This window comes from Marmota flaviventris, chromosome 1, assembly GCF_047511675.1.
Source record: "Marmota flaviventris isolate mMarFla1 chromosome 1, mMarFla1.hap1, whole genome shotgun sequence".
Taxonomy (NCBI): Eukaryota; Metazoa; Chordata; class Mammalia; order Rodentia; family Sciuridae; genus Marmota; species Marmota flaviventris.
In genome coordinates this window covers 215,923,262-215,950,105 of record NC_092498.1, presented here as the reverse complement: position 1 = coordinate 215,950,105, position 26,844 = coordinate 215,923,262, and the positions used below count along the sequence as shown (strand labels likewise).

The window sequence follows — 26,844 nt, the reverse complement described above, 5'->3', positions numbered from 1 at the left end:
AAGGCGTGGGGCGGGGCTGGCGCTAGCCCTGAGGCGAATAATTTAAAGGGGCCGCGCGAGCAGAGCCGGGCGGAAAGCTAGCGGTGGCGCCGAGTGGATCCCGGTTGCGGCCCCTGGGTGAGTCCGGGTTCCATCGGCCCAGTAGGGACGTCCCCTTTGAGTATGGTTAGAGAGCTTTGGCTTTCCCAAGTTCTGTCCTGTTAAGAGTCCCGACTTTCTAATGCTCCCATCCTCCTAGTTCCTTGCGGGTGTTTCCGCACTGTAGCCAGGTACGCCTGGGGTGGAAGGACAGTAGACACTTAAGAATTTTCTAGGTAACGTCTCAGGGCCCGGTGATTCCCTTGATTTCCTATTAATATTCTGTCGGCGCCAGAAATACCTTCGACGTCCCCGGAAAGTCCCAGTAAGATTCGAGCATTACCCTGTATCTTCCGAGGAGCGTCCTTCCCAGGCCCCCAGTAACGTACCCACCCAGCTCCCGGTTTTCCCATTAGTAGTCTTGTATTCCTCAGAATCTCGCAGTAACTTTCCATTGCTCCCCCAATAATCCCAGCGTCCCTGGTTACGCCTCCCAGCAATGGCGCCGGTTTCATTCCCAGAGCCCCAGTGATGCTCCGCACCGCCACAGACCCCATAACTTCTCGGGTACGTGACAGTAGACCCTAGCGTAAACCATTGGCACCTTTCGAGGCCAACCCACCCCCAGGACCCCTTCCTTGGGAGCCCCCGACAGTATTCCCTCACGCCCCAGGTCCTGGGTCCTTCCGGGGGCAGGCTTAGGCCAAGAGCCAAGTGTCCAGCCGACCTCTCAACCCCGTAGCTTGAGGGCCCCGGTTTCCAGGGGTGAAACATCCGATTTTTGTAGGGAGTACGAAGGAGGGATGCAGCCTAAGAGACCGTGGGTCAAGGTTGATCAATCTTGCAGAGGGTAGAGACGCCGGTATAAGGGCCACCAGCCGGAAGGGGCCATGCCCGGCGGGACCTGCCTGCGGGCTGCTGACAGTGCCATGCTACCCTTTGGCCTCGGGGTGGGGTTGGACAGGCGGGGCGTCTGATCGGCCCTACTCGTAGGTGAAGGGAGCCAGGAAAGAAGCCGAGACCCGCCTCGCTCCCTGGCCCGGTCGGGAGGTCAGTTTACCCTATCCCTCCGTTCCCCAGCGCCCCTCCAGCCGCTTCCACTCAACCCTAAGTGAATGGAGAAGCCACCCGAGCCGGAGGTACCTAGGGGGCGGGACCTCAGGCAAAGGGCGGGGCTGAGGCAGGGGAGGGGCAGGTTCAGGTTGACGACTTGCGCGGGTTCCTTCTGCTCCTTGATTCCCCAGGACTCTGGGCTCTCAGACTTGCTGCCCAGCCTGAAGCAGTCAATGGAGGCCCCGCTGCAAACTGGAATGGTAAGGGGTGGGATTGTGAAGGGACTACAACTCCCAGCGTGCTCAGCGTGCGCTATCGCTGTCCCGCGATAACGAGATCTTGTCTGTTCGGGCGGAACTACGTTTCCCGGCGTGCACCGCGAGCCGCGGAGCCGCAGGAAAGAGTCGCGCCCCCGGGAAGGGAGCTGCGCTGGCCCGTTCTGCAGATGGGGACACCGAGTCACGAGCTGAATACGACCTCCTCGGGGGCGGAGGCGAAGTGGGATGAGACCCGGGACGTCCTTGCCCCCTCCGAGGAGGGTCCGGCCGGACGGATATGCGGTGCGCAGCCAGTGCCGTTCGTCCCACAGGTGCTGGGCGTGATGATCGGGGCCGGAGTGGCGGTGCTGGTCACGGCGGTGCTCATCCTCCTGGTGGTGCGGAGGCTGCGAGTGCCGAGTGAGACCCCGAGGGCCCCTCCGGGAGGACTGTGGGATGGGGAGCCGAAAAGCCCGGGTCTCGAAAGCAGTAGAGGTGGAGTTGCTGGAGTCTGCGCAGAGCTCAGAGCGCCCCTCTCCCTTCCTATCCTCAGAAACCCCAGCCCCCGAAGGCCCCCGGTATCGGTTCCGGAAGAGGGACAAAGTGCTTTTCTATGGCCGGAAGATTATGCGGAAGGTGAGTCCAGGACCCCCTGAGGCCGGCGCTGACCGCACAGGGGCCCTGCCTTTTCCCTGTTTACATTTCTTAGTGGACACCCTTACCCATCTTGGTTCAGGGCTCCTGGATCTGGCTCCCCTCTTCTCAGTTGACCCGTCCTCCCCTTAATTCTCCCAGGTGTCACAATCCACTTCCTCCCTGGTGGACGCCTCTGTCTCCACCACTTCCCGTCCCCGTATGAAGAAGAAACTTAAGATGCTCAACATTGCCAAGAAGTAAGACTGTCTTGGGTGTGCCTGGGGGCTGTCTCAGGGGCCTTTTGAGTGCTATATACACCAAAGTGTAGATATCAGGTTCGCTGAGCCCCGTGGACTGTCTTGGGAATCTTCCCACACAGGAGGGACATCCCGGGGCTCTCTTCTGAGAGGTCATGTCAGAGCTCTTGTTTATCACACATATGTGTGGGGTCTCTGTTCTTGAGGCTATCTCAGCTGTGTCCCCCTAACCACAGGGTTATCTCTGAAGGCTATTTGCCGTGTTTTTAGGGATCCACACCTGAAGTCTCCTCATACTAGAAGGCTTATTGCAGTCGACCTCAAATCTTTCTGTCATCTGCTAGAGGAACTACCCCTAGCTTCCATTCTCCAGGGGTTAGAAAAATCTCCGCAGTCATTATACATCACAAGGCATCTCTTTGTCATCTGCCTCGGGTTTCCGACACTAAGGAGGCTGTTTTGGGAATTTTTCTTCTCGGAAGACTATCTCAAAAATCTTCTTTCACTAGAATTATAGGAAGGGGCCCCTGTCAGCATCAAAGGGCTATCTCAAAGTGTCTGAGAAGGCTCTTCCAGATATATATTTAAGTTGGGAGCTGGCTTTGGGGGTCCTGGCATCATGGGGTGTCTGTCCTAAGGGGTCCTTCACACCAGGGGGTCATCCCAGGACTCAGCATGACCAGCCATAGCATTGCAAGGCTTCCTGTGATTTGAGAAGGGCTATCTAGGTTTTCCAGGATCAGTAGAGAGTCTAATATCAGGTTTCTCTACATCATGAGGGTTGTATCCCCTGTCTGCACACCCTTCAGGAGCAACCCTGATGGGTTTTTTTTTTTTTTTTTTTTTGGTGTTGAGGATTAAACCCAGGGGTACTTAATCACTGAACTACATCCACAATACTTTTTATTTTTATTATTATTTAAAAAAAATTTTTGAGTCAGGGTCTCACTAAATTGCTAAGAGTCTTGCTAGGTTGCTGAGGCTAACCTTGAATTTGAAATCCTCCTGTGTCAGTCCCCCTGGTCACTGGGATTACAGGCATGTACTACCGTGCCCAGTTTACCCTAATGTCTTAATGACTGTCAAAGGGCTATCCCAGAACTCTGTGACCTGAGAAAGGGCTAGTTCAAGATCTCTTTTGTCAGAAGAATTACTGTATTCAGATTTCTCTACATCCCTGAGTTTAACTCATGGGTCTGCTGATTCTAGAGAGTCTGTCTCAGGGATCTTGTGCTAGGAGAAGGGCTATCACAGCAGAAACTGCAATTTGTGGAGAAGGACCCTCCTGCGTGATGAGAGGTGCTGTATCTGTATTCTCCGTGTGTCATGAAGACTATCCCAGGGATCTCTGTGGCCTCAGAGAGGCTGTTTCAGGGTCCCTGAGACCCGAAAAGAAGGGGTATCTTAGGAAACTTTTATCTTTTGATTCTTTTTTTTTTCTTTTCTCCCTTATTTTAAAAATATTTTTTTAGTTGTAGATGGACAAAATATCTTTATTTTATTTATTTATTTTTTGTGGTGCTGAAGATTGAACCCAGTTCCTCACGCATGCAAGGCAAGCACTTTACCACTGAGCTACCACCCCAGCCCCTCTTTTCTTTCTTTTTTAACCTGAAGGATCTTTACAGAGATTATGGAGACTGTATCTGGAGTCTTATGTAACAGAAGCAACCTCAGAGGCATGCTCACGCTAGGAAGACTGTCTCAGGAATCTACTCTGTGGCTATTGGAAAGAAAATTTCAGGGTTCTTGTGACAAACAGACCTTCTTTCTAAGGTCTGCCCATGTTTTGGAAGCTATGTCAAGGGTCTGCCAAGAGAACTAGAGGGTCCATTTTAGGGACTTATGACTAGTGGAAGGGCAGTGTCAGGGCTTGATATCAGGATTCACACATTTTTTTCTGTAAAAGGCCAGGTAATAAGCCTTTTAGGCTTTGCAAGCCACATTCAGTCTTTGTCCCAGTTATTCAGCTCTGCTATTGTAGCGTGAGAGCTGCTGTAGATTTGTGAATGAACAAATGTGACCGTGTGCAAACAAAACTTCATTTACAGAAATAGGTGACGGGCCTGATTTGGCCAGTGGGCCAGAGTGCGCTCCATGTGAACTCTAGGAAGGGCTCTCTGAGGGCCTTAGGTCTGCCTGAGCCCTCTCTCTGCTCCCCACTTCACCCCCTCCTCCTACCAGGATCCTGCGTATCCAGAAAGAGACACCAACACTTCAGCGGAAGGAGCCCCCGCCCGCAGTGCTGGAGGCTGACCTGACTGAGGGTGACCTGGCCAACTCCCACCTGCCCTCCGAGGTGCTATACATGCTCAAGAATGTCCGGTCAGTGTTGGGGCGAGGGTGGTGTGGGAGGGGCCTGCAGCACTGGGACTGTCTGACCCTCTGTGTCTCCCTGCCTCTACCACCCATCCAACAGGGTGCTGGGCCACTTTGAGAAGCCACTCTTCCTGGAGCTGTGCCGGCACATGGTCTTCCAGCGGCTCGGCCAGGGGGACTATGTCCTCCGGCCAGGCCAGCCGGATGCCAGCATCTACGTGGTGCAGGATGGGCTGCTGGAGCTCTGCCTGCCAGGGCCTGTGAGTGGGACGCTCGAGCCACCACGGGAAGCTGGGTACTGGAGATGGACCCTGGGGTCAGGCACTACTGTTGGTCTGCAGAGATGGTCATCTTAGGGAGGGTATGGGGAATGGGAGGCCCTTTGGGGTGATCTGTGACAGTGAGAAGTACCGAAGACGACTGCTGGTCGGGAGGTCTGGTGTGTTCAGGGAGGGGCCTCGGTGATCACTGGGGTAGGTTCAGAGGGGGCCAGTGGTGTGGTCAGGGGTGGGATGCCAGTTACCAGGGGAGGTCACCTGTGGTCAGTGGTCCCTGTGTCTCAGGATGGGAAGGAGTGTGTCGTGAAGGAAGTGGTCCCTGGAGACAGTGTCAACAGCCTCCTGAGCATCCTGGATGTCATCACTGTGAGTGACTGTTCGTGGGCAGCGGGATTGGGACTGGGAGGGAGGCTGGTTGTGAGGACACCCGTCTCTGATTGGCCCCGATGCTCGCTGCTGGTGGTTCCTGAAAGCACTGGGTGGAAGGATGGGGGGAACGGTGAGATGGCTCCCAACCCTTGACCTTGTCTCTCCTCGTGCCTGCTCCCGCCCTAGGGTCACCAGCATCCCCAGCGGACCGTGTCTGCCCGGGCAGCCCGTGACTCCACCGTGCTTCGGCTGCCTGTGGAGGCCTTCTCTGCCGTCTTCACCAAGTACCCCGAGAGCTTGGTGCGAGTGGTGCAGGTCAGCAGGCCTTTAGTCTCGCTCCACACGCCCCAGGGGCCCCACTTCGCGTACTAACCTCCACCCCAACTGGTCCCAGGCATCGGTGGGGCGCAGCTCGGCAGCCGGCAGCCAGCAGGCCTGGAGCTGCTGTGCTTACCCTGTGGTTATCACTCCTGGGCAGCAGACCTCTCCAGCTGCTGACTCCTCCTTAACTGCCTCGCCCAGCCCACTGCCCTCTCTGGCCCCACCCCTCACATCCTACAGATTATCATGGTAAGACTGCAGAGAGTCACCTTCCTGGCGCTTCACAACTACCTGGGTCTGACCAATGAGCTCTTCAGTCATGTGAGTTGAGAAGGAGCACAGTGGTTCGGGTGCAGGATGGGACTCCTGGGACATGCCACAAGCCGCTCTCTGTCCCGACAGGAGATCCAGCCCTTACGCCTGTTCCCTAGCCCTGGCCTCCCAAGCCGCACCAGCCCAGTGCGTGGCTCCAAGAGGATGGTCAGCACATCAGCTACCGAGGAGCCACGGGAAACCCCTGGCCGGCCGCCTGACCCCACTGGGTCCTCACTGCCTGGACCTATAGGTACCCACGGTGACCCCCAGGGACTGAAGGCCAGCCCAGTCTAATCTCCTGCCTCAGCTCCCAATTCTTTACTGAGTCCTGCAGATTCGACGTGAACCTTTCCATTCCCCTAGGCACCCCTTAGCTGGGTATCTAGGTCTGACTTCAGTCTGGTCAGGAATCCCCAACCTCAGCCTCAAGGACTCATTGGGGTCACTTTTCCTATTACCCCAGTCCCTAGGGACTCCCAGCTGACCCCTCTGCAGGCCCCCCTCCTAATCCTAGCTCTGGACCCATGGGCTCCAACGGCCGGGGTCTGATCACAGGTCTCCCCCAGGGGACCCCACGAAGCCCACATCCTTGGAAGCACCCCCAGCCCCTCTGCTGAGTCGCTGCATCTCCATGCCAGTGGACATCTCAGGTTTGGAGCTGGGGGCTCCGTGTGGGGTGAGGCATTGAGCTTGTGGATTCGAATTCAGGCAGGGCTGCCTCCAGTATTAACCTGTGGGCTCGGGATGCTGACAGTGTTTCCTTGGGTGCCTTCTTTCTGGGTGTTCACTGGGATGACATTCTGCCAGCTGTGTTGAGAAGGATGCAGAGGCAGAGAAGTCATGTCTGCCATCCATTAGTCATGTCGGCCATGGCTGTGGCAGTCCACATGGAGTTGGGGTTGGTCTTAGAATATGGCTGTGGTCACTCTTGAGTTTGTTTATTTATTTATTTGTTTTGTGGCATGGGGGTGGAACCCAGGGCCTCACACATGCTGGGGCAGTGTCCACCGCCGGGCTGCACCCAGCCACGTCTTTACCGTTTCTGCTGTCCCCCGTTCACTCAGGCTTGCAGGGCGGCCCCCGCTCTGACTTCGACATGGCATATGAACGTGGCCGGATCTCTGTATCCCTGCAAGAAGAGGCCTCTGGAGGGCCCCAGGCAGCCCCTGCTCGGGTAGGCCCCTGCTCCTCTCTCTGCCCCGCAGTTTCTTTCTGGGACCCTGGCCTGGGTCTGGACTGACCAAGGGTGTCGTCCCCCAAGGAGGGAGGCTGGGGAGGGCACAGCAGAGGTGACGGGCCCTGCCCTATGCAGACCCCAACTCAGGAGCCCCGGGAGCAGCCAGCGGGCGCCTGTGAGTACAGCTACTGTGAGGACGAGTCAGCCAGCGGTGGCTGCCCCTTCGGGCCCTACCAGGGCCGCCAGACAAGCAGCATCTTTGAAGCGGCAAAGCGGGAACTGGCCAAGCTGATGCGGATTGAGGTAGGTGGCTGGGGGGGGGCGGGGCGGGGGAGGTCTGGGACTGGTGGTGGGGAGGGGAGGCCTAACTGTGCCCCTCTCAACCCTTCTCCTTCCCCAGGACCCCTCCCTCCTCAATAGCCGAGTTTTGCTGCATCACGCCAAAGCTGGCACCGTCATTGCCCGCCAGGGGGACCAGGTGAGACTGAGCCCTGACCTCTACCCACACACCCCTCTGACCTGATCCCCGACCTTTGACATGATGACTGACACCTAACTCCATGGGATAGACCCTCATCCTGTGATCAGCCTCTAACTCTTGGATCCTGTGATCTTTACCTCCTCCCCTACACCATGTCCTCTGGACCCAGCAGCACTTCACCTCCAGCCCCCGGGGCCTTTCTCCTGGGGCCCCAGCCCCTAGATCTCTCCCACCTGCCCTGGATCTTCTATGGCCCGTGTTCTCTGACTATGTGATCCTACAGTGCACCCCGTCATCTTGTCTGTTTCCAGCCCTGATCCTTGCTGCAATAGGTACTCAATCAAGGGGTGTGAATTGCAATCAGCACCTGGAAACCATGAGCCAGCCCCAGGGGTGGGTTCCAGTGTCTCCTGGAAGCACCAGGAGGTGTGGGAAAGTGTATCCTATTCACCCCTCCACTCTGTGTCCCAGGAAACCGAGACCCACCAAGGGGAGCCCACCTGGCCATGATCTCATGGTCAGGAGGTGCGGAGGAGGAGCTTCTGAGTCGCACAGAGTGAAACCCCAACTCTGTCCCAGCTCCCTGTATGATATTAGGCAAGTGATCAAGAAGGTTCTCAGCTTCCTCAGCCTGCGGAATGGGAGTAATAAGCAGAAACAGTGTTCAGAGACGTGCAAGATTTACGAGAATCACAGGAAAGGGAGTGAAAGTTCAGCAGCAACTCACAGTGGTGGGGAAAAGGGTAGCTAGGGTGACACTTCAAGTGACATGACCAAGGTGTTGATACCCCAGTACCGCCTCTGGGTGAGAGAGGTGGGCAGTCCCCCTGTTGGCTGGCTGGGGGTTCTGGCACTTGATAGGGCAGTCTTGCTGACTTCTGGAGCTGCTCATCACAGGGTGAGCTCCTTTGCCAAGAGGATGTTGCGTAAGGCCTGAGCCCACTGTTCCCAGTCCCTGGGGGACAGGCTGAGGCAGTGCAGGGCCCTAGGCCCTGCTTATCTGAGACACTGTTGAAGTTAACCCAGCCCTGTCCTGGCCCTCAAGAGGCCATGCAGGTCTGCAATCCCAAGGCCTGCTTAGGTCTTCTAGGCTTTGTTAGAGACCACTCTGTCCTCCTCCCTCCAAAACTTCAGACCAGCCGTTCTCAACTAGATGAGACTTTGCCCCCCGGGGGACGTTTGCTAGTAGCAAGAGACTTTGGATTGTCATGACATGGGTGGTGCTTCTGGTTGCCAGTGGGTAGATGCCTGGGATGCTTATTCTAATTAGGTATATAGGACAGCAGAATGCATTTTGATTCATTGTACACAATTGCAGCACAACTTTTCCTTTCTGTGGTTGTACACAATGTAGCGTCACGCCATCTGTGCAGTCATACATGTACCTAGGGTAATGATGTCCATCTCATTCCCCCATCTTTCCTGCCCCCATGCTCCCTCCGTTTCCCTTCCTCCCCTTTGCCCAATCACAGTTCCTCCATTTTTCCCAGCTCCCCTCCAATATGGATCATCATCCACTTATTAGAGAGAATATTCAAACTTTGGTTTCTTTGGGATTGACTTACTTTGCTTAGCATGATATTCTTCAGCTCTATTGATTTACCTGCAAATGACATAATTTTATTCTCTTTTAATGCTGAGTAATATTCCACTACGTATATATACAACAGTTTTTTTTATCCATTCATCTATTGAAGGGCATCTAGGTTGGTTCCATAGTTTAGTTATTGTGAACTGAGCTGCTATGAACATTGATGTGGCTGTGTTCCTGTAGTATGCTGATTTAAGTCCTTTGGGTATAGACCTAGGAGTGGGATAGCTGGGTCAATTGGTGGTTACATTCCAAGTTTTCTAAGGAATCTCCATACTGCTTTCCAGATTGGTTGCACCAATTTGCAGTCCCACCAGCAATGTATGAGTGTGCCTTTCTCCCCACATCCTCACCAACACTTATTGTTTATATTCTTGATAGCTGCCATTCTGACTGGAGTGAGATGATATCTTAAGAGTAGTTTTGATTTTCATTTCTCTAAAGCCCATTTATTGATTGGGTTGTTTGTTTTTTGGTTTTTTATTTTGGGGTTTTTTTAGTTCTTTATATATCCTGGAGACTAGTGCTATGTCTAACATGCGTGTGGCAAAAATTTGCTTCTACACAGGTTGAGCATCCCTAACCTAAAAAATCTAAAGCCCAGAGTGCTTCAAAATCCATAGCTTTTTAGTCCTGATCTGACACTACAAGTAGAAAATCTCACACCTGGCCTCACCGGAAGGTCTGTAGTCAAGACAGATAACTTAGAAATAGCACATAAAATTACCTTAAGTGTGTAAGAAACAAGTGAATCTCGTGCTTAAACTTGGGTCCAATCCCTAATATATTTAATTATGTATTAAATATCTAAATCCAGAAAAAAAAAATGAAATCTAGAGCACTTCTGGTCCTAAGCATCTTGGATAAGAGATACTCAGCCTGTATTGCAAACAGGATCTGTGGTCAAACAGGTTTTTAGAGGCCCCTTGTGAACATTGTTAGCACAGCCAGCTTTCTGAGAACTGAACAGGCACATAACATACTTCTGTGTGTTGACAAGTGGTAGCCTATGGTTGGTAGTGCCTGTGTATATCCGGGTCTGGAATTCTGTCATCGAAGGTTCTAGCAGGCAAGTATGTGTGTATACTCTTGGGCTGTGTCCTACTCAAGGACCCCTGAATGTTGTGGCAGGTGGAGCTTTGTTGGGTGCCAGACAGGGTGGCATGGTAGGTAGGGTAGGATCTTTCCTTCTCAGGACAATTTCAATTCCTGATTTTTATGGGGGTGGAAAGAGGAGGTGTCTGGCTGGTCAGGCTGATGCTAGGAAAGAGAAACCTCTGTTTACTGAGCAGCTGCTGTGTCCCATACCTTGTGCTGCCTACTGGACAAGAGGCTGGAAAAACCAGTGTGGACTCTGCCTTAGGGGAAGCTGCAGTTCTGACACATGACTCAAAGGATCACCCAGACCCTCGTAAAATCCTCAGGCTGGTTGCTACAAAGGAGATGTTCTAGGCGCTAAGGATTCACCCCTATTTCTAGGATGGTGCCTCTCTTAGGACTCCAAGCTAAGGAGAAATGATGAAGAGCAGTTAACTGCTTAGCTGCAGGAAAGGTCGTTCTAGGCAGAGAACAGCTTGTGTGAACGTCCTGTGGTTAATGCTTGCCCAGCATGTGGGAGATCCAGGTTCCTCTCCCCAAAATTAAAATAGGCACATAACATACTTTCCAGCGCACTGTAGGGAGAAGAAACAAAAGGAAACCAGCAGGGATCAAGGGAAATAATTGCAGAGGAGCAAAGAGGACTTTTAGCGGGGGGGGGGGGGGGGGGGGTTGTGTTGGTCAGCTGTAATGCACCTCCCATGCAATTTAAAGGGCAAACTTTAGGGCTAAGGTGGAGCTCAGTGGTAGAGTACTTGCCCCTAACTCTGTCTGGCATTCAGGAGGCCCTGGGGTCTATATCCAGGACAAAAACAAACCCCAAAACACCTGGGAGTGAGGATGCACACCTGCAATCCCAGCAACTCCAGAGACTGAGGCAATATTGCAAGTTCAAGGTCAGCCTCAGCAACTTAGTACAATCCTGTCAAAAAAAAAAAAAAAAAATAGGTATGTAGTTCAGTGGTAGAAGGCCCCTGGGTTCAACCCCCCCAACCCTAACCCTACCCCCCCCAAAAAAAAACCTCTTAACTGTTTGTTTGTTTTTAATACAGAATTGTGCGGCCAGTTTACTTTCTCTAGATTTGCCTGTTCTGGACATTTCATGTAAAATGGAGTCATGCAATGTGTGGCCTTTTGTGTCAGGCTCCTTTTGTTGAGTGTGGCATTTTCGGGGTTCCCCCATGCTGTGGCATGTGTCAGAGCTTCACTGCTTTTGGCTGAATGAGCCATTCTATGGATGGAGTGCTGGTTGTCCACTTGCCTGTTGACGAACAGTTTCCACTTTCCGGCTTTGGTGGAAATGCGGCTGTGAAGCTGATGGAGAGGTTTCTGCATGGACTATACCATTTCATTTTGCTTGGTTTCATACCGGGAGTTGAATTGCTGGCTCATATGGCCACTCTATCTTTAGCTTTGGGAGACTGTTTTTAACTTTTGCCAGACTGTTTGCCCCAGCACCTGCGCCACTCACATCCCCACCAGCAGTGCTGAGGATTCCAAATTCTTCACATCCTAACACTTTCTGATTCTGGCTATCATACTGGGTATGAGGTGATATCTCATTATGGCTTTATTTTGCATTTTCCTAATTTGTGATTTTGATCCTCTTTTCATGTGTTCATAGGCTATTTGAATAGCTTGTTTAGAGAAGAATCTTCCTAGCTTTTGCCTGTTTTAAAATTATGAATCTTTTTTTTTTTTTGCAGTGCCAGGAATGGAACCCAAGGTCTCACACATGTTTGACATAGAACACTCTATCACTGAGACACACCCCCAGCCCACCGATTATGTTTTTTTATTATTATTGAGTTGTGTGTGTGTGTGTATGTATACACTTATACACACACACACACACACACACACATACAATTTTCTGTGCTGGGGATCTGACTCAGCCTTGTGCATGCTAGGCAAGCACTCTACCACAGAGCTGCATCCCCAGCCTTCCCTATGTAGCTTTTACAGCCTCCCACTGTTTAGAAAATAATTAATGAGCTTAAATCTGGATTGAGTTTGGTGATCCGTTGGCAATGTCTGTCGAGTGCTGATTCAGGCAGATACATCATAGTCGTGCTACCTGCAGGTTCTACATTTGTGGATTTGGCCAACCAGGATAAAAATGTAGATAGGCCTATGATAGTTGTCTGTATGGACCATGTGCAGACCTTTCTTGTGCTTGTATTCTAAACAATACAGTGTAACAACCACTTACACGGCATTTACATTGTATTAGCTATTATAAGTCATCTAGAGATGACTGAGGTCTATGGGATGATGTGTGCAGGGTAGATGGAACTACACCTACCATTTTGTATAGGGAACTCAGCTGAGCATCGTGGATTTGGTATCTAATTACAGGTGCCAGAACTAATTACAGGTGGATACCAGGGGAAGACTGTTGCTCATATCTAGTATATTCCCTCCTTTTATTTTTCCTTCCCAACATATCCTTTCATCTTCCCTGGGTGCACTGGCCTGGATTTGGGGAGGGAGTGCTGTGGCTGGCTGGGTCTGTGCTCATCTCCCAGCCCCTGTCCCACAGGATGTGAGCCTGCACTTCGTGCTTTGGGGCTGCCTGCATGTATACCAGCGCATGATCGACAAGGCGGAGGACGTGTGTCTGTTCGTGGCACAGCCAGGGGAGCTGGTGGGGCAGCTGGCGGTGCTCACCGGGGAACCCCTCATCTTCACACTGCGTGCCCAGCGAGACTGCACCTTCCTGCGCATCTCCAAGTCTGACTTTTATGAGTACGACTGGGCCCCGGGGTTGGGTGGGCAGAGCGCTGGGACCAACCCAACCCAACTCCTCTCAGTAGTGGGAGAAGCAAAGACCTCCTCTGTCCACCCCAGTCCCAGAGGGGCAGAAGGGAGCTCCCAGATCTGGCCTCTCAATGCCTTTTTAAAGTAATTTTGTAACTGGGCATGGTGGTGTGCGCCTGTAATCCCAGTGTTTCTGGAAGCTGAGGCAGGGGGATTTCAATTTCAAAGCCAGCCTTAGCAACTTAGGGAGGCCCTAAGCAACTTAACAAGACCCTGTCTCAAAAAATAAAATACCAAAGGGTTGGGGATGTGGCTCAGTGGCCCTGGGTTCAATTTGCAGTACCACTGAAAATAAAATAGCTTTGAACCCTTCCTGTTTGACCCCCAAGCTGTCACCCACTTTCTCCACTCCCTCTGAGGTGTTTCAGGGGGCCCCAGCCCATGCACACCCTCCTGTTGCCCGCAGGATCATGCGTGCACAGCCCAGTGTGGTGCTGAGCGCTGCGCACACGGTGGCCGCGAGGATGTCGCCTTTTGTGCGCCAGATGGACTTTGCCATAGACTGGACCGCAGTGGAGGCCGGACGAGCGTTGTACAGGTGTAGCACCGCAGCTTCCACCTTCCACTCCGGGCCTGCCTACGCCAAGGCCCCGACCTTCCCTGACCCACCCCTCTCATCCCCACCCCAGGCAGGGTGACCGCTCTGACTGCACCTACATAGTGCTCAATGGGCGGCTGCGCAGCGTCATCCAGCGTGGCAGTGGCAAGAAGGAGCTGGTGGGGGAGTATGGCCGTGGGGACCTCATCGGAGTGGTGAGCAAGGCCCCATCCCTGACCTGCACTCTCCTAGTCCAGGCCTCCCAGTACCCATCATCCCTAATCTCTGTTGGCAGTCACCCACTTCCCCACCTCACGGGGAGGAGCTTGAGGTACTCCACTCTCAGTGTACGTTCAGAGTCAGAAGACTAATCTAATCTAATCTCTGTCCTGTCCCTATCTCCGGAGCACTATGTATAGTGGGCGAGACACGATTCACTCCACTTCCATGTTGGGGGACCCCGTGGGTGGGGTAGTGAGGCCCTGGGTGCCTGCGCTTGGCTTCCCCTCCCCTTCCTGGGCCTCCTGACCCAGGCAGCCCCAGTCATGCACGTGGCCCACAGGTTGAGGCGCTGACCCGGCAGCCGCGAGCTACGACGGTGCACGCAGTGCGCGACACAGAGCTGGCCAAGCTCCCAGAGGGCACCTTGGGCCACATCAAACGTCGGTACCCACAGGTGTGGCCTCTTGTGGGCAGGAAGATGGGAGTGGAGGCCCTAGATTGTGGGACCTAAAGCAGGGCTTCTGAGGGTGGGGGTCTTGGGGTGGTAACGGGAACCCCAGACACCCCAATAGAAATGGGAAGAATTGGGTCCGCACGGTCACTCCCCGGTTTCACTGGATCCCTGGTCTCCACACCCCCAGGTTGTGACTCGCCTTATCCACCTGTTAAGCCAGAAAATTCTAGGGAATTTGCAGCAGCTGCAAGGACCCTTCCCAGGTGAGAGCAGACCCTCCTGGGGTTTGTTGGGGGATGTAGTTCGGCACCCAGGGCATGCTGGGAAGTGGCATTCAGTGTGTAAATCTTGTGGGGTTGACACCAGAGGTGGAGTCTGAGATCCGATGCTTGTTGGGGCTTGGAGCTCGGATGCCTGTGCATGCTGGGAAACCGAGCCCTGGACCCCTGGACGCTTCTTATGGACTCCTAAAGTGTCCGTAGTGCTCCAGGCAGAGTCTTAAGCAATGAGTTTGCCCCTGGAATAGAGTCCACACCCTGACCATTCTGGGAAGGGCGTCATAGGATGTGACGGCAGTGGAGCCCGTGCGATGGTGTACAGGGCTCAGCGTGCGCTTGGAGGTGGTTGCCGAAGTTCCTGGCGCGCTGCCGTCCTAGCCTGTGGTTTCTGTGAACTGGAATACTTGGGAGAATGCGCTGTGCCAAAATGTGGGCCTAAGTTTCTACATTATGGCAACCCAGTTCCCCCTCGGCCCTGTCATTGGGTCCCCCTTGGGAGGATGGGGGCCATGGTGGCACGAAAGACATAACGTTAAAATTAAGAGAAAGAACAGATGTCAGGAGCTGACAAGTACAGTGAAAAAGCAAGATGGGACCATGATGCCACCTGACTTCCGGAGGGAGAGGGAGGGAGGCTTTTCTGAAGACAGGGCCCAGATATGGGAAAGAACTCGGAAGGTGAAGTGCACAGGGCTCAGTGACTTTGAAGCACTGCTAGGAGGAGACTGACTGAAGGGAGAGATGGGGGTGGGGCAAGTCGCATAGGGGTATGGAACCTTGAAGGGCATTGGACCTTAAGGCTGTCACAGAAGGGGAGAGCTGAGCAGCGAGGAGGCAGTGGCTGAGGTCTAGGCAAGAAATGGGGGCTGCTGGCTCTGTGCCGGTTGTTAGTGGAGAAGCTGGGAGGGAAGGTATGGTAAAGGTGTGTTTATTCCTCATGGTTTTGTGTTTGGATGCAGGAGTCCACGTCAGAATGGGGTGGGGAAATGGCGGTTCTACACGCCCCCAGTGAATCTGAGTAGTTGTAGAGTCATGCAATGGTCCCATTGAAGAGATTACTGCCTAAAGTGGAGGTTAGGTGTCCAGGCTTTAACCAGAGAGGTGGGTGAAGGTGTGGGCCAGGCCTGGAGCCCTGGCCTGCCGTGTGGTGGTGTCAGGGCGTGGCGCAGCCTGGGAGGAGGGCTGCAGCCTGGAGTAAGTGGGGAGGATGGAGGAGAAGGAGGTCCATCTCTCCAGACGCAGATTGCACGGCAAACCTCGTCTATTGGGTTCTCAGCAGGCTCCGGGCTGGGTGTCCCCCCACACTCGGAACTCACCAATCCAGCCAGCAACCTGTCTACGGTGGCCGTCCTGCCTGTGTGTGCTGAGGTGCCCATGATGGCCTTCACACTGGAGCTCCAGCACGCTCTGCAAGCTATTGGTCAGTGAGGGAAGGGGTGTGGGCGAAGCAGGCTGTGAGTCACTGGGGCTGGCCGGTCTGTGCTGTGTGCAGTGAATATGGGCTGGGTACTGGGTGAGTGTGTGGGGCCAGGCTCCGGGCCACATGCTGAGTGACAGGTGCTCTCTCCCGGGAGAGGCTCCAGCCTGTTGACTAAGGTTCCTAACCTTCTTTCCTCACCTACCCCTAGGTCCCACACTCCTCCTCAACAGTGACATCATCCGGGCACGCCTGGGAGCCTCTGCGCTGGATAGGTGTGTTGGGGGTGGGGGGCGTTGCAGAGGAGAACCAAGAGGGAGAGGGACATGTCTGGAGCCTCAGACTCTGGTCTGGTTGGAGGCTTTGAATCAAGGAGCATGCAGCCCACCCATGGGTCATTTGGGAGACAGTGGGGTGGATCCCAGTCTAAGGTGTGAACTTCCATTATGGGGGCCTGGGTGTCTAAGTTCCCCCAGCAGTGGAGCCATGGGATCTGTGGGAGGGGAGGGTTCATGACCCCAGACAGTCCCAAGATGACCCTCTGCCATCCCATCCTAGCATCCAAGAGTTCCGGCTGTCAGGGTGGCTGGCGCAGCAGGAGGATGCGCACCGCATAGTGCTCTACCAGACAGACGCTTCACTGACGCCCTGGACCGTGCGCTGCCTGCGTCAGGCTGACTGTATTCTCATTGTGGGCCTGGGCGACCAGGAGCCCACTCTCGGCCAGGTCTGCAAGCCATGCTCAGTGACCCCAGACCAGGACCCCATCCCTGCCCTCCCGTAGGCCACGTGCACCTATGTGACTTGGTGTCTAGGGACCCAGGCTGGGCTGGGCAGAAGTGGGGAAAACGGTGACCTTCCGTTCTCCCTATCCGGCAGCTGGAACAAATGCTCGAGAACACGGCAGTGCGCGCCCTCAAGCAGCTTGTGCTGCTGCACCGTGAGGAGGGCTCCGGCCCCACGCGCACCGTGGAGTGGCTCAACATGCGCAGCTGGTGCTCGGGGCACCTGCATCTGCGCTGTCCGCGCCGTCTCTTCTCCCGCCGCAGCCCTGCCAAGCTGGTGAGGGCCCTAGGCGGAGCGTGGCCTCTGGGGACAGGGTTGGGGGCTGGGGCGGGGTTGCGCCTTCCCCATGCCCCTGACCACGGCTGCCATTCTCTAATCCTCTGTCCTAGCATGAGCTCTATGAGAAGGTTTTCTCCAAGCGCGCAGATCGGCACAGCGACTTCTCCCGCTTGGCGCGGGTGCTCACTGGAAACACCATTGCCCTGGTATTGGGCGGGGGTGGGGCCAGGTGAGTGGCGGGGAGCTAGCTCCAGGGGCGGGGCCTGTTCATAGGCTTCGTTGGGTGGGGCTGGGCGCCTGCGGGGCGGAGTTTAGTCCCTGGGGAACCCCAGGGGTAGAGGCTGCTTGGCTGTGGGGCAGTTGGGATCTGGGGAGCTTCTGAGGGCACTGCCCAGCGGATCTCCAGCTGCCCCCTCCTCTCCTGCAGGGGCTGCTCACATATTGGGGTGCTGAAGGCACTAGAGGAGGCAGGAGTACCAGTTGACCTGGTGGGTGGCACATCCATCGGCTCCTTCATTGGGGCTCTGTACGCAGAGGAGCGCAGTGCCAGCCGCACTAAGCAACGAGCCCGGGAATGGGCCAAGGTGTGTACTGGGGTGAGGGTCGTTATATCCAGGAACACTGAGACCTGTGATTCCACCATAACTTGACATGGGTAGGGAGGGGGTTTCCAGGCTCAGTGACCCTTCCTGGTTTAATTTGTGGACACTGCCTAGACCCTATATAGAGATACCTCTGGGACCTTGTGACCCCTCTGTGACTCCTTGGCTAGCAACCCTAGTTCCCATCCCCAAGCTAGAGCAATCCAGACCCTTAGTGACCATTTTGTTAGTGGTCAGGGGTAACTATGTCACCATCCCTGTATGCTCCTGGCTCACCCCTGACTCATGATCCCATTGTGACCCCAAGTGACTCCCATTTGGCCCCTAGAGCATGACTTCGGTGCTGGAGCCCGTGTTGGACCTCACGTACCCCGTCACCTCCATGTTCACGGGTTCGGCCTTTAACCGCAGCATCCACCGTGTCTTCCAAGATAAGCAGATTGAGGTACACTGACCCTCGCGCCCCACCCTGCCACCCTCCCTGCGGGTATCCCCTCCCCTTCCCTACCTTGGTCCTTGTCCCCATAGGACCTGTGGCTGCCATACTTCAACGTGACCACAGACATCACCGCCTCAGCCATGCGTGTCCACAAAGATGGTGGGTCATGTCCCACCTGGCCCTGCTAAAACGGCTGAGGCCGTATGGGAATGGGGGGTACTTAGGGGAGGGCAGCTGAGCGTCTGGGACGTTGTTAACACGAGTGACCGTCCACCCTGGCCCAGCCACCGACCACTAACCATCACCCACTAATGCCCCAGAGGCCCCAGGTATGTCCATCTTCAGGGGTGGGGAACCAGCAGGCTTGTCAGGCACCTCACCCCCTCCCGCCGTCCCCACAGGCTGCGTTTGGCGTTACGTCCGAGCCAGTGCCTCCTACTGCCCCTACCTGCCCCCACTCTGCGACCCCAAGGACGGGCACCTGCTGGTGGACGGGTGCTACGTTAACAACGTGCCAGGTCAGCGAGCCCACGGGGCTGGCCGGGCCTCCAAGCGTGTCTGAGCGTGTCTGTGCGTGTCTGTGTCTGTGTGTCCCAATGGGCAGGCTCCCTGTGGCGGTATGTGCGTGCCAGCATGACGCTCTCAGGCTACCTGCCCCCGCTGTGCGACCCGAAGGATGGGCACCTGCTCATGGACGGCGGCTACATCAACAACCTGCCAGGCAAGTGGCTGCCTGCACGCACTGCACACGCACTTGCTGGCACACGCACTTGCAGACCTAAGCAGGCAGGAGTGTGAGGTGGGCTCAAAGAGGACACACTCAATCCCGCAAGGTGTAGATGCACGAGCTCACACAGAGACACGAGCCCACACAGAGACAAGAGCAGATAGCTGATGTGCCCGTGAATAGCAGTGTGTGCAGCCACACACATAGTACATCTGTGTACTTGTGTGTTGTGTTAGACACAAGTGGAGGCACACACACAAGGGACAGGTTTATGCACAAATACATGACACGTAGCAGGGATGAAGACTCTTACGTATGCACACCAGATATACGTGCCCGTGTGTTCTCTATGCGTTCATGTGGTAGATAGCACCCACACATGTTTGCATAGACCTGTGTGCACGGATGAACTAGTGCATGGATGAAACAGCATTTGTTTGCACATGCCAGTGTAGTCACCTTCGTCCTGCATGCGCCATCCAGCGTGCATGTGTGTACATGTGTGGATAGAACTAGGAACCTACATGACTAGGTTACGTGTTCTTTCACACACACTGACTTTATGAGTACAGATGAGAAGCAGACAGGTGTACAATTTAGAAAGTTCACACCCCTCGCTGGGCATGGGCAGGGGCCTGTAATCCCAGCAATTTGGGAGGCTGAGGCAGGAGGATCCCAAGTTCAAAGCTAACCTCAGCAACTTAGCGAGGCCCTAAGCAACTTATAAAACCCTCTAAGTAAAATATAAAAGGAGGATGAGGGTGTGGCTCAGTGGTTAAGCACCTCTGGGTTCAATCCCCAGCACCAAAGAAGTTTCACACCCCTGGGCCAGGTGCAGCGGCCACACCTGTAATCCCATCTAACTCGAGGCTGAGGCAAGAGGATCACAAATTCAAGGCCAGCATGGGCAACTCAGTAAGACCTTGTCTCAAAAATAAAAAGGGCCAGGGGTGTAGTTCAGCAGTCAGGCACCATGGGTTCAATGCCCAGTAACCATCCCCACACATCAAATCTCATGCCCCTGGAATATGATGCCCAGGTAGACCTGAAGTGGCCACGCTTAGGCTCGCAGTCCCACAGACCCGGAGCTAGCAAACTGCAGCCCCCAGGCCAGTGCTGCATGTTGTAGGTGGACATTGTATTGGGACAGCCACGCCCAGTCGTTCACCTGTTCCCTGTGCCACAGCAGCAGAGTTGGATCATTGGGTCAGAGATGGCGGCCCACAGAGCTGGGTTATTTTTCTGTGGCTCTTTGTGGGCCCTGCACTCCTGCCACCACTGCGGATGCACTATACAGACTACTCACTGCCACAGCACACACACGGGCAGTAGCACACACCTACAGGGGTGCTGGCACATGTGGACCCAAACATAGGCAGGCCTAGGCATGGCTACAGAGAGGCAGGTACACCCAGAGACAGGCACCTCGTGTGGATGTGACACACACGCCCAGCACTGTGAGCTCAAAGTCTGATGGAGACTCAGTGTCTTCTTGGGCTGGGTGTAGCCATAGGACATGTCTTTGTGCCCCAGGCCCATTTGGGGGCCTTCTCAGGGGCACAGACATACCCACACAGGCCCACAGACATCACCATCCTCTCGGCCCTCACCCCCCACCATCATCCCTCAACTTGCATTTCCATGCCATTTGCATGTCGTTTGCATGACCTTTTGCATGGTGTTTGTGGGACTGGGTTGAACATCCCTGCCCTGGGCCCTGGTGGGGAGCAGCCTGCTGACTCCCCGGCCCCACAGCGGACATCGCCCGCAGCATGGGTGCCAAAACAGTCATCGCCATCGACGTGGGGAGCCAGGACGAGACAGACCTCAGTACCTATGGGGACAGCCTGTCTGGCTGGTGGCTGCTGTGGAAGCGGCTGAACCCCTGGGCGGACAAGGTGAAGGTTCCAGACATGGCAGAGATCCAGTCCCGCCTGGCGTATGTGTCCTGTGTGCGGCAGCTTGAGGTCGTCAAGTCCAGCTCCTACTGCGAGTACCTGCGCCCACCCATTGACTGCTTCAAGACCATGGACTTCGGGAAGTTCGACCAGATCTATGTGAGCGGGTGGAGAGACTCTTGCCTGCTGGGCATGAGACCAGTGTGAGGGAACGGATTCTAGGGCTCTATCTGGAACCTGTGGGAAAGAGATCACGGATGGATTAGTGATGTCTGCAGTGGTTGTACCCAGGAGTATGGCTGAGCATGTTCTGTGTTTGAGCTAAGTTTCTTGTTATGTGCCAGCTGCCCTGCCTGAAGCACTGTAGTGATTTCTAATGCCATTTCTGTGTGGGTGGGAATGTGAGTGGTGATCAATTAGTAATGCCTGCCACAGGTGTGGCAAAGGGATAAGCAGTGTGTATCATATGCCGTTGACCCTGAAATATGTCACAGCCCCTGCCAACTGGAATTGACTATTGGATAGTGACCAGAGGCCCTGAGTAAAAATGTCTGATATCCTTTCTGGGCTCTCAGAGAACATATGCTGTGATGTATTAGTGATGCCTGCTTTGGGCACAGGGGATGGTGATATCCACAAATGTCCTGCATATTTGCAGACCTGGATATATTTTTGCTCGCACCCTCCTGGGTCATTTGGTACCTTGCACACTGTATGGGACTGAGAGGAAAATAAGTGGAGAGGTTGGTAATGCTGGGTGGGGGCACGGACAGGCGATGAGGGGTCAGTGTGCTACAGATGGCTGACTCTGAAATAGGTTTAATCTCAGATGCCCACTTCCTAGAGCATGAGGCATTTGAGGGGCCAGAGAAGAGGCAGGCAGAATGGGATACGCAGAGGGGTGGCAGGCATGGCCCCAGCCCCCTTGCTTCCTGCAGGATGTGGGCTACCAGTACGGGAAGGCCGTGTTTGGAGGCTGGAGCCGGGGCGATGTCATCGAGAAGATGCTAACAGACCGGCGCTCTACAGACCTCAACGAGAGCCGCCGTGCCGACGTGAGCCTGTGACCCTGTGACCCTCTCCCCTTAGGGCTCCTCTGGCTCTCCCCCAGACCACAAGTGACTCAGTGCATCCCTTGATTTCCCTGAGCCCCTCAAACATGCACTGGCTCCTGAGAGCTCTGTCCCGGGATCCCCTGTGAGCCCCAGGCCCGCGGACCCCACTCCCAGAGCCTCACCAGGGCCGCCCACAGGTCCTCGCCTTCCCAAGCTCTGGCTTCACTGACTTGGCGGAGATCGTGTCGCGGATTGAGCCCCCCACCAGCTATGTCTCCGACGGCTGTGCTGACGGTGAGGGGCTCGGGGACCCCCAGGGGCGGGCTGGCTGGAGACGGCAGACCCTCGGTCTCGGCTCACCTGCGCCCACTCCCTGGTCCAGGGGAGGAGTCGGACTGCCTGACGGAGTACGAGGAGGACGCGGGACCCGACTGCTCGAGGGACGAAGGTGGCTCCCCCGAGGGCGCAAGCCCCAGCACTGCCTCAGAGATGGTGAGAGCCCGCAGCCCACGCCCGAGGCCAGGCCCACACGGGGCTGAGGGGCCCCTGAGACGTGGTGGTGGGTGCTGTCTGTCCCAGGGGCCTCCTACTCGGCCGCAGACACGAGGTCTGGGCTGGGAATGACACGTGTTGGGTGACATTGTGGGGCTTCACACTTGGGATGACCTGCTGAGTAGCCTTCACTGGGTCACAGATGTGGAGGAGAGGCAGCGGGCACAGCATGAAGTGTCAGTGTCATCTTGCTGGACAGTGTGTGATGACCCTCAGGACCCTGGGGCTTCTGTGGAGCAACATAAGCCCTGGGGTGAAAGTTTTGAGGGGGTGGGTCCCGAGACTCAGATTTGGGCTGGCATGGAGATGCCTCAAGCTGGGTGTCCCTAACCTTGAATGGCATGCTGACTTGCACTCAGCGGCCTCAGGTATCAGGTCCTGTAGTGGATGACATGGCTGTGTGACCTGTCCCCACAGGAGGAGGAGAAGACAGTCCTCCGGCACCGGCACTTCCTGCCCCAGGAGCCTCCCAGCTCAGCTACAGACACTTGAGGACCTCCACAGGGTCCCCTGCTCCGGACCTGGCTGGAGTTGGCCTGGGGAGCTGGCGCCCCCTCCTGCTGCTATGCCTGTGACACTCCTGGGTGTCCCTGGCCCCAGGGCCCTCACACTGGACTGACTTGCCCTGCCCCAAGGGGTGGGCAGTGCTGCACTGATGACCCTCAACTGACTGTGTCCCCCCAGTAAACTCACCTCTTGGAAGTGACCTCATGCCGTCTTTGGGTCTGGGAGGCACTTCACCCACCCTCTGTGCCCAGGGGTCTGGACTGGCCTGGAGCCTATCCTCCCACCACTCTGCTGATGCTTCCCTGCACCCACCAGGTTCCAAAGCTGTTTGGGATCCCTCTCGCACACACCCCACCCCGTCCCTGCTAGGTTTCTGAGTCCTCTGCCCCCCTGGGTCAGGCAGTTTTTCGTTGCTGTGACAAGTACCTGAGGAGGAAAGGCTCTTGGCTCATGGGTTCAGAGGCCTCAGCCTGCAGCTGGCTGGCTCCGTTGCTTCAGGCCTAAGGTGAGGGAGGGCCTGGTGGGGGAGAGCTGCTCGCCTCCCGGCAGCTGGGTGTCACCTCTCGGGCACACACAGGTACAGACACAGGGCTCAAGAACTGTCCTCTAGGGGCTCCCGGGCATTGTCCCTACTGTGCGCTCATCTGTCCTGTGTGCAGCAGCTCGAGGTCGTCAAGTCTGAAACACAGAGGAAGGAGCCAGATATAGTCCCCAGGGATGCCCTGTAAGACTCCTTCCCTTCCACTAGGTCCTCCTCTTACACTTTCTACCAGCTTCCAATATCCGTTCTAATTATTAATTCATCAAATGGATTAATCCACTGATGCGATTAGAGCCCTCATCAGCCAGTCATCTGGTTGAGTCTTTGGGGACAGTTCATAATCAAGCCGTAACACCCTTGGCTAGTCCTACTGTGCGCTGGTACTCTGTGCTGAATGGTGTGTGGTGTGCACTATTGAGTCAGTTCCCAAAGGGTAGCTCCACTTTGCCCCAGACAGACAGGGGCACCCAGACACACAGATATGCACAGACATAGGGCTCAAGAACTCTCCTCTAGGGGCTCCCAGGCATTGTCCCTACTGTGTGCTCATCTGAGATCACACAGAATAAGTTGGTCCCCACTGTGCTGAGGTCTGATCCAGGACCTTTGTTCACTGCCCCTTCTGTTAAAAAAGACACTGGATCCAGGCTCCCTGTGGGGATCCCAGCCTGTCCTCATCGGTGGCCATGGCAAGTTACATAATCTATGAAACCTGGTCACCTCTCCTGTAAAGAGATGATTGTGCCTTGTCAGGTGTTACTTTTATGGGACCTCAGCCTGAGCCTAGACCCCTTGAGGCTCCAATCAAGGCCTCTACGTAGGCTGGACCTAGAGTGGAGCTGTGGCAGAGGACTACCTGAGGCACGGGGCCACTTTGGTGCTTTGGAAGTCCTGTAGGATGGTGTGTGTGTGTGTGTGTGTGTGTGTGTGTGTGTGTGTGTGTTGTAAAACAGACACACTGATGCACCATTGTAACCATTTTAAGTGTAAAAACCGGTGGCACTTGGTATGTTTGCATTATCATGCAGCTGACCCCACCACCCATCTCTAGAACTTTCTCATCTTCCCAAACTGAACCTCTGCCCCGGTTAAGCACTGACTCCCCAGCCCAACCTCTGGCACCCCCAGGATACTTTCTTTCTATTGGTCTAACCTCTGGGGGCTTCAGGAGGGGGTCATTTGCCCTTCCATGACTGGCTAGCCCACTGAGCATTCTATCCTGAGGCTGAGCAACCTTACAGTGTGTGTCATAATTTCCTTCCCCGCCCTTTATTGGGTGCCAGGGATTGAACTCAACCCCTGAGCCGCATCCCCAGCCCTTTATTAATTTTTTTTAAATTTAGAGACAGGATCTCACAAAGTTGCTTAGGACCTCTCTAATTTGCTGAGGCTGGCTTTGAACTCGTGATCCTCCTGCCTCAGCCTCCTGAGCCCCTGGGATTGCAGGCATGTGCCACCACGTCTGGCTAATTTCCTTCCTTTTTGTGGCTAAGCCATATTTCATGGTGTGGCTTGTCCCTGTTGTGCTCTTTCTTCTTTTGGCTGATGGCTGGATTGTTTCCACCTTTTCCCTGTGTGGATCATGCCGCTGTGAACACTGGCCCACAAGTATCTCTTTGGGCTTCTGCTTCCAGTTTCTTTGAGATGTGCGCAGGAGTGATATTCCCGGGTCATCTGGTGGGTGGGTGTTAACTGAGGAACCTCAAAACTCTTCTCCTCGGCACTTGTTTAAAGTCCTACCAGCTGTCATTCTCTTTGGCCGTCAGCACCATGGACAGTGAAGGCGCTGTCCGAGGTACTCCCAAGGCCCCTCTCAGCCACTCCTTCCGAGCCCCCAACATCCTCGGCCCCTCCAGATTTCTGGATTTGGGAAGCATGCTAAGCTCAAGGTTCAGCCCAAGATGTGCTCCTGGTCATGCCTCCATCCCGACTGAGCCACCACGTCCTCCTCTTCATGTCCCAAATGCACCAGCCTCTTGGCCTCTCAATCTGTCCTTTGATTCCTGGCTCCAAGGCCTTTACTCTTTATTCTTTGTGTAACTGAATAAACCTGTCCTCAAATGTTACATCTTCAGGCTGCCTGAAGCCACGGCCAAAAATACCCCCTGCCCCCTTTGCCCCCCATTCTCTCCCTGTAAAGTATTTCTTCACAGTTGGTTTCCCTGTTTATCACCAGTCTCTGCAATGATACTCGCCTGTAAATCCTGTCACTGGGCAACCTTGCGTATAAGAGCACCTGGCTTATAGTAAGTGTCTGGTAACTATTTGCTGGCTGAGATCAAGCTCTGAAGACGGCCAGTTCCTGGGGTGTCTCTGGCTCTAGGAATTGGAGACACTCCTCACCCTGAAGCAACCTCATTTCTCTTCTCTCTTCAGACAAATTAATGCCACAAATAACAATAGCAATAACAATTTATGGACCACGGCCACACATCAGGCCTCGTGGTGATATATGCCTGTTCTTTTTGTGGTTCTTTTGAGATGGGATCTTGCTGTGTTGCCCAGGTGGTCTTGGACCCCTGAACTCAAGCAGTCCTTCTGCCTGAGCATCCTGCAGAGCTGGAACCACAGGCTCACGACGAATTCTCTGAATTCTCACAAGAGCTCTGTGGGGAGTGTTGTTGTTATTCTATTTTATAAAAATGAAAACCAAAGCTCAGAAAGGGGATCAGTGACAAATGATTAGAACATGGAGCCAGGATTCATATTCATCCTGTGTGTGTCAGGGGCTTGCTCATGCCAGGCAAATATTCGGCTACTGAATCCCACCCCCTTCCACTGGGATTCATAATCACCAACGTACCTGCCACCCTAGGCTACGTTCCCGGGAAGTTTCCAGTCCTGGGGAAGCCCTGGATCCTCATGGGGGAAGGCCTCCGTGGACCTAGCCCGAGTGTGCCACTAGGGTGCCAGGCCCCCTCCCTGCTCAGGCTGTGTCAACCTCCTCTGCCTTCTCTCGCCGCTCCAGGCAGGCTGGACCCTGGCACCTCAGAGTTGCCACGGAGCCTGTGACGAGCTGAACTGAACTCGTGTTGGAGTCTCATGCTCAGGACCTTACTGTGTGACCGCATCCCAAGATGGGGGTCTTTAGAGAGGTCCTAGTTCAAATGAGGTCCTTAGGGTGGCTCCTAATAGGCAGTGGTGCCCCCTGTAATCCCAGTGGCTCGAGAGGCTGAGGCAGGAGGGTCACAAGTTTGAAGCCACCCTCAGCAACTTAGCGAGACCCTAAGCAACTTAGTGAGATACTGTCTCAAAAATAAAAAATAAAAAGGGCTGGGGTTGTGGCTCAGCAGTAGAGCACTCACCTAGCAAGTGAGAGGCCCTGGGTTCAATCCTCAGCAGCACATAAAAATAAATAAATGTATTGTGTCTAAATACAACATTATATATATACATATATATATATATACATATATATATATACATATTTTTAAAGGGGCAGGGCTGGGATGTGGCTCAGTTGTTAAGTACTCCTGGGTTTAATACCTGGTAACAACAA

At 54.6% G+C, this 26,844-nt stretch overlaps 1 protein-coding gene across 10 annotated transcripts; it reads left to right on the top strand.

Annotated features, from left to right (window-relative positions):
- Nucleotides 1–51: 51 nt before the first annotated feature.
- Nucleotides 52–23,003, top strand: Pnpla6 (patatin like domain 6, lysophospholipase). 10 transcript variants are annotated; one of them, XM_027954991.2, is made up of 36 exons: nucleotides 52–117; nucleotides 554–645; nucleotides 1,159–1,217; nucleotides 1,323–1,391; nucleotides 1,721–1,808; nucleotides 1,942–2,024; nucleotides 2,184–2,281; nucleotides 4,466–4,606; nucleotides 4,701–4,860; nucleotides 5,164–5,244; nucleotides 5,434–5,562; nucleotides 5,809–5,889; nucleotides 5,971–6,133; nucleotides 6,450–6,533; nucleotides 6,948–7,057; nucleotides 7,196–7,363; nucleotides 7,461–7,538; nucleotides 12,773–12,978; nucleotides 13,457–13,588; nucleotides 13,680–13,803; nucleotides 14,151–14,264; nucleotides 14,452–14,527; nucleotides 15,819–15,962; nucleotides 16,171–16,234; nucleotides 16,518–16,686; nucleotides 16,839–17,021; nucleotides 17,135–17,253; nucleotides 17,452–17,608; nucleotides 17,955–18,071; nucleotides 18,155–18,224; nucleotides 18,670–18,786; nucleotides 20,548–20,849; nucleotides 21,629–21,745; nucleotides 21,943–22,039; nucleotides 22,128–22,237; nucleotides 22,715–23,003. In XM_027954991.2, the coding sequence occupies exons 3-36, from the start codon at nucleotides 1,194–1,196 to the stop codon at nucleotides 22,787–22,789; spliced, it is 4,050 nt and encodes a 1,349-aa protein (XP_027810792.2). In that variant the 5' UTR covers nucleotides 52–117; nucleotides 554–645; nucleotides 1,159–1,193; the 3' UTR covers nucleotides 22,790–23,003. The 10 variants fall into 10 exon arrangements, with proteins under 10 accessions (XP_027810792.2, XP_027810793.2, XP_071459442.1 ...); XM_027954992.2 differs by having other exon boundaries at nucleotides 1,072–1,217; nucleotides 15,822–15,962; XM_071603341.1 differs by lacking the exon at nucleotides 18,670–18,786 and adding an exon at nucleotides 18,467–18,583 and having other exon boundaries at nucleotides 1,072–1,217; nucleotides 15,822–15,962.
- Nucleotides 23,004–26,844: the final 3,841 nt, after the last annotated feature.

Bases quoted from the DNA above. Each gene is read 5' to 3' on its own strand.
- Pnpla6 (XM_071603326.1), top strand. From the start codon at position 1,577: ATGGGGACACCGAGTCACGAGCTGAATACGACCTCCTCGGGGGCGGAG. The intron at 5,890-5,970 runs GTGAGTTGAGAA...CTGTCCCGACAG, and splicing joins CCAATGAGCTCTTCAGTCAT to GAGATCCAGCCCTTACGCCT. The intron at 13,804-14,150 runs GTGAGCAAGGCC...CGTGGCCCACAG, and splicing joins GTGGGGACCTCATCGGAGTG to GTTGAGGCGCTGACCCGGCA.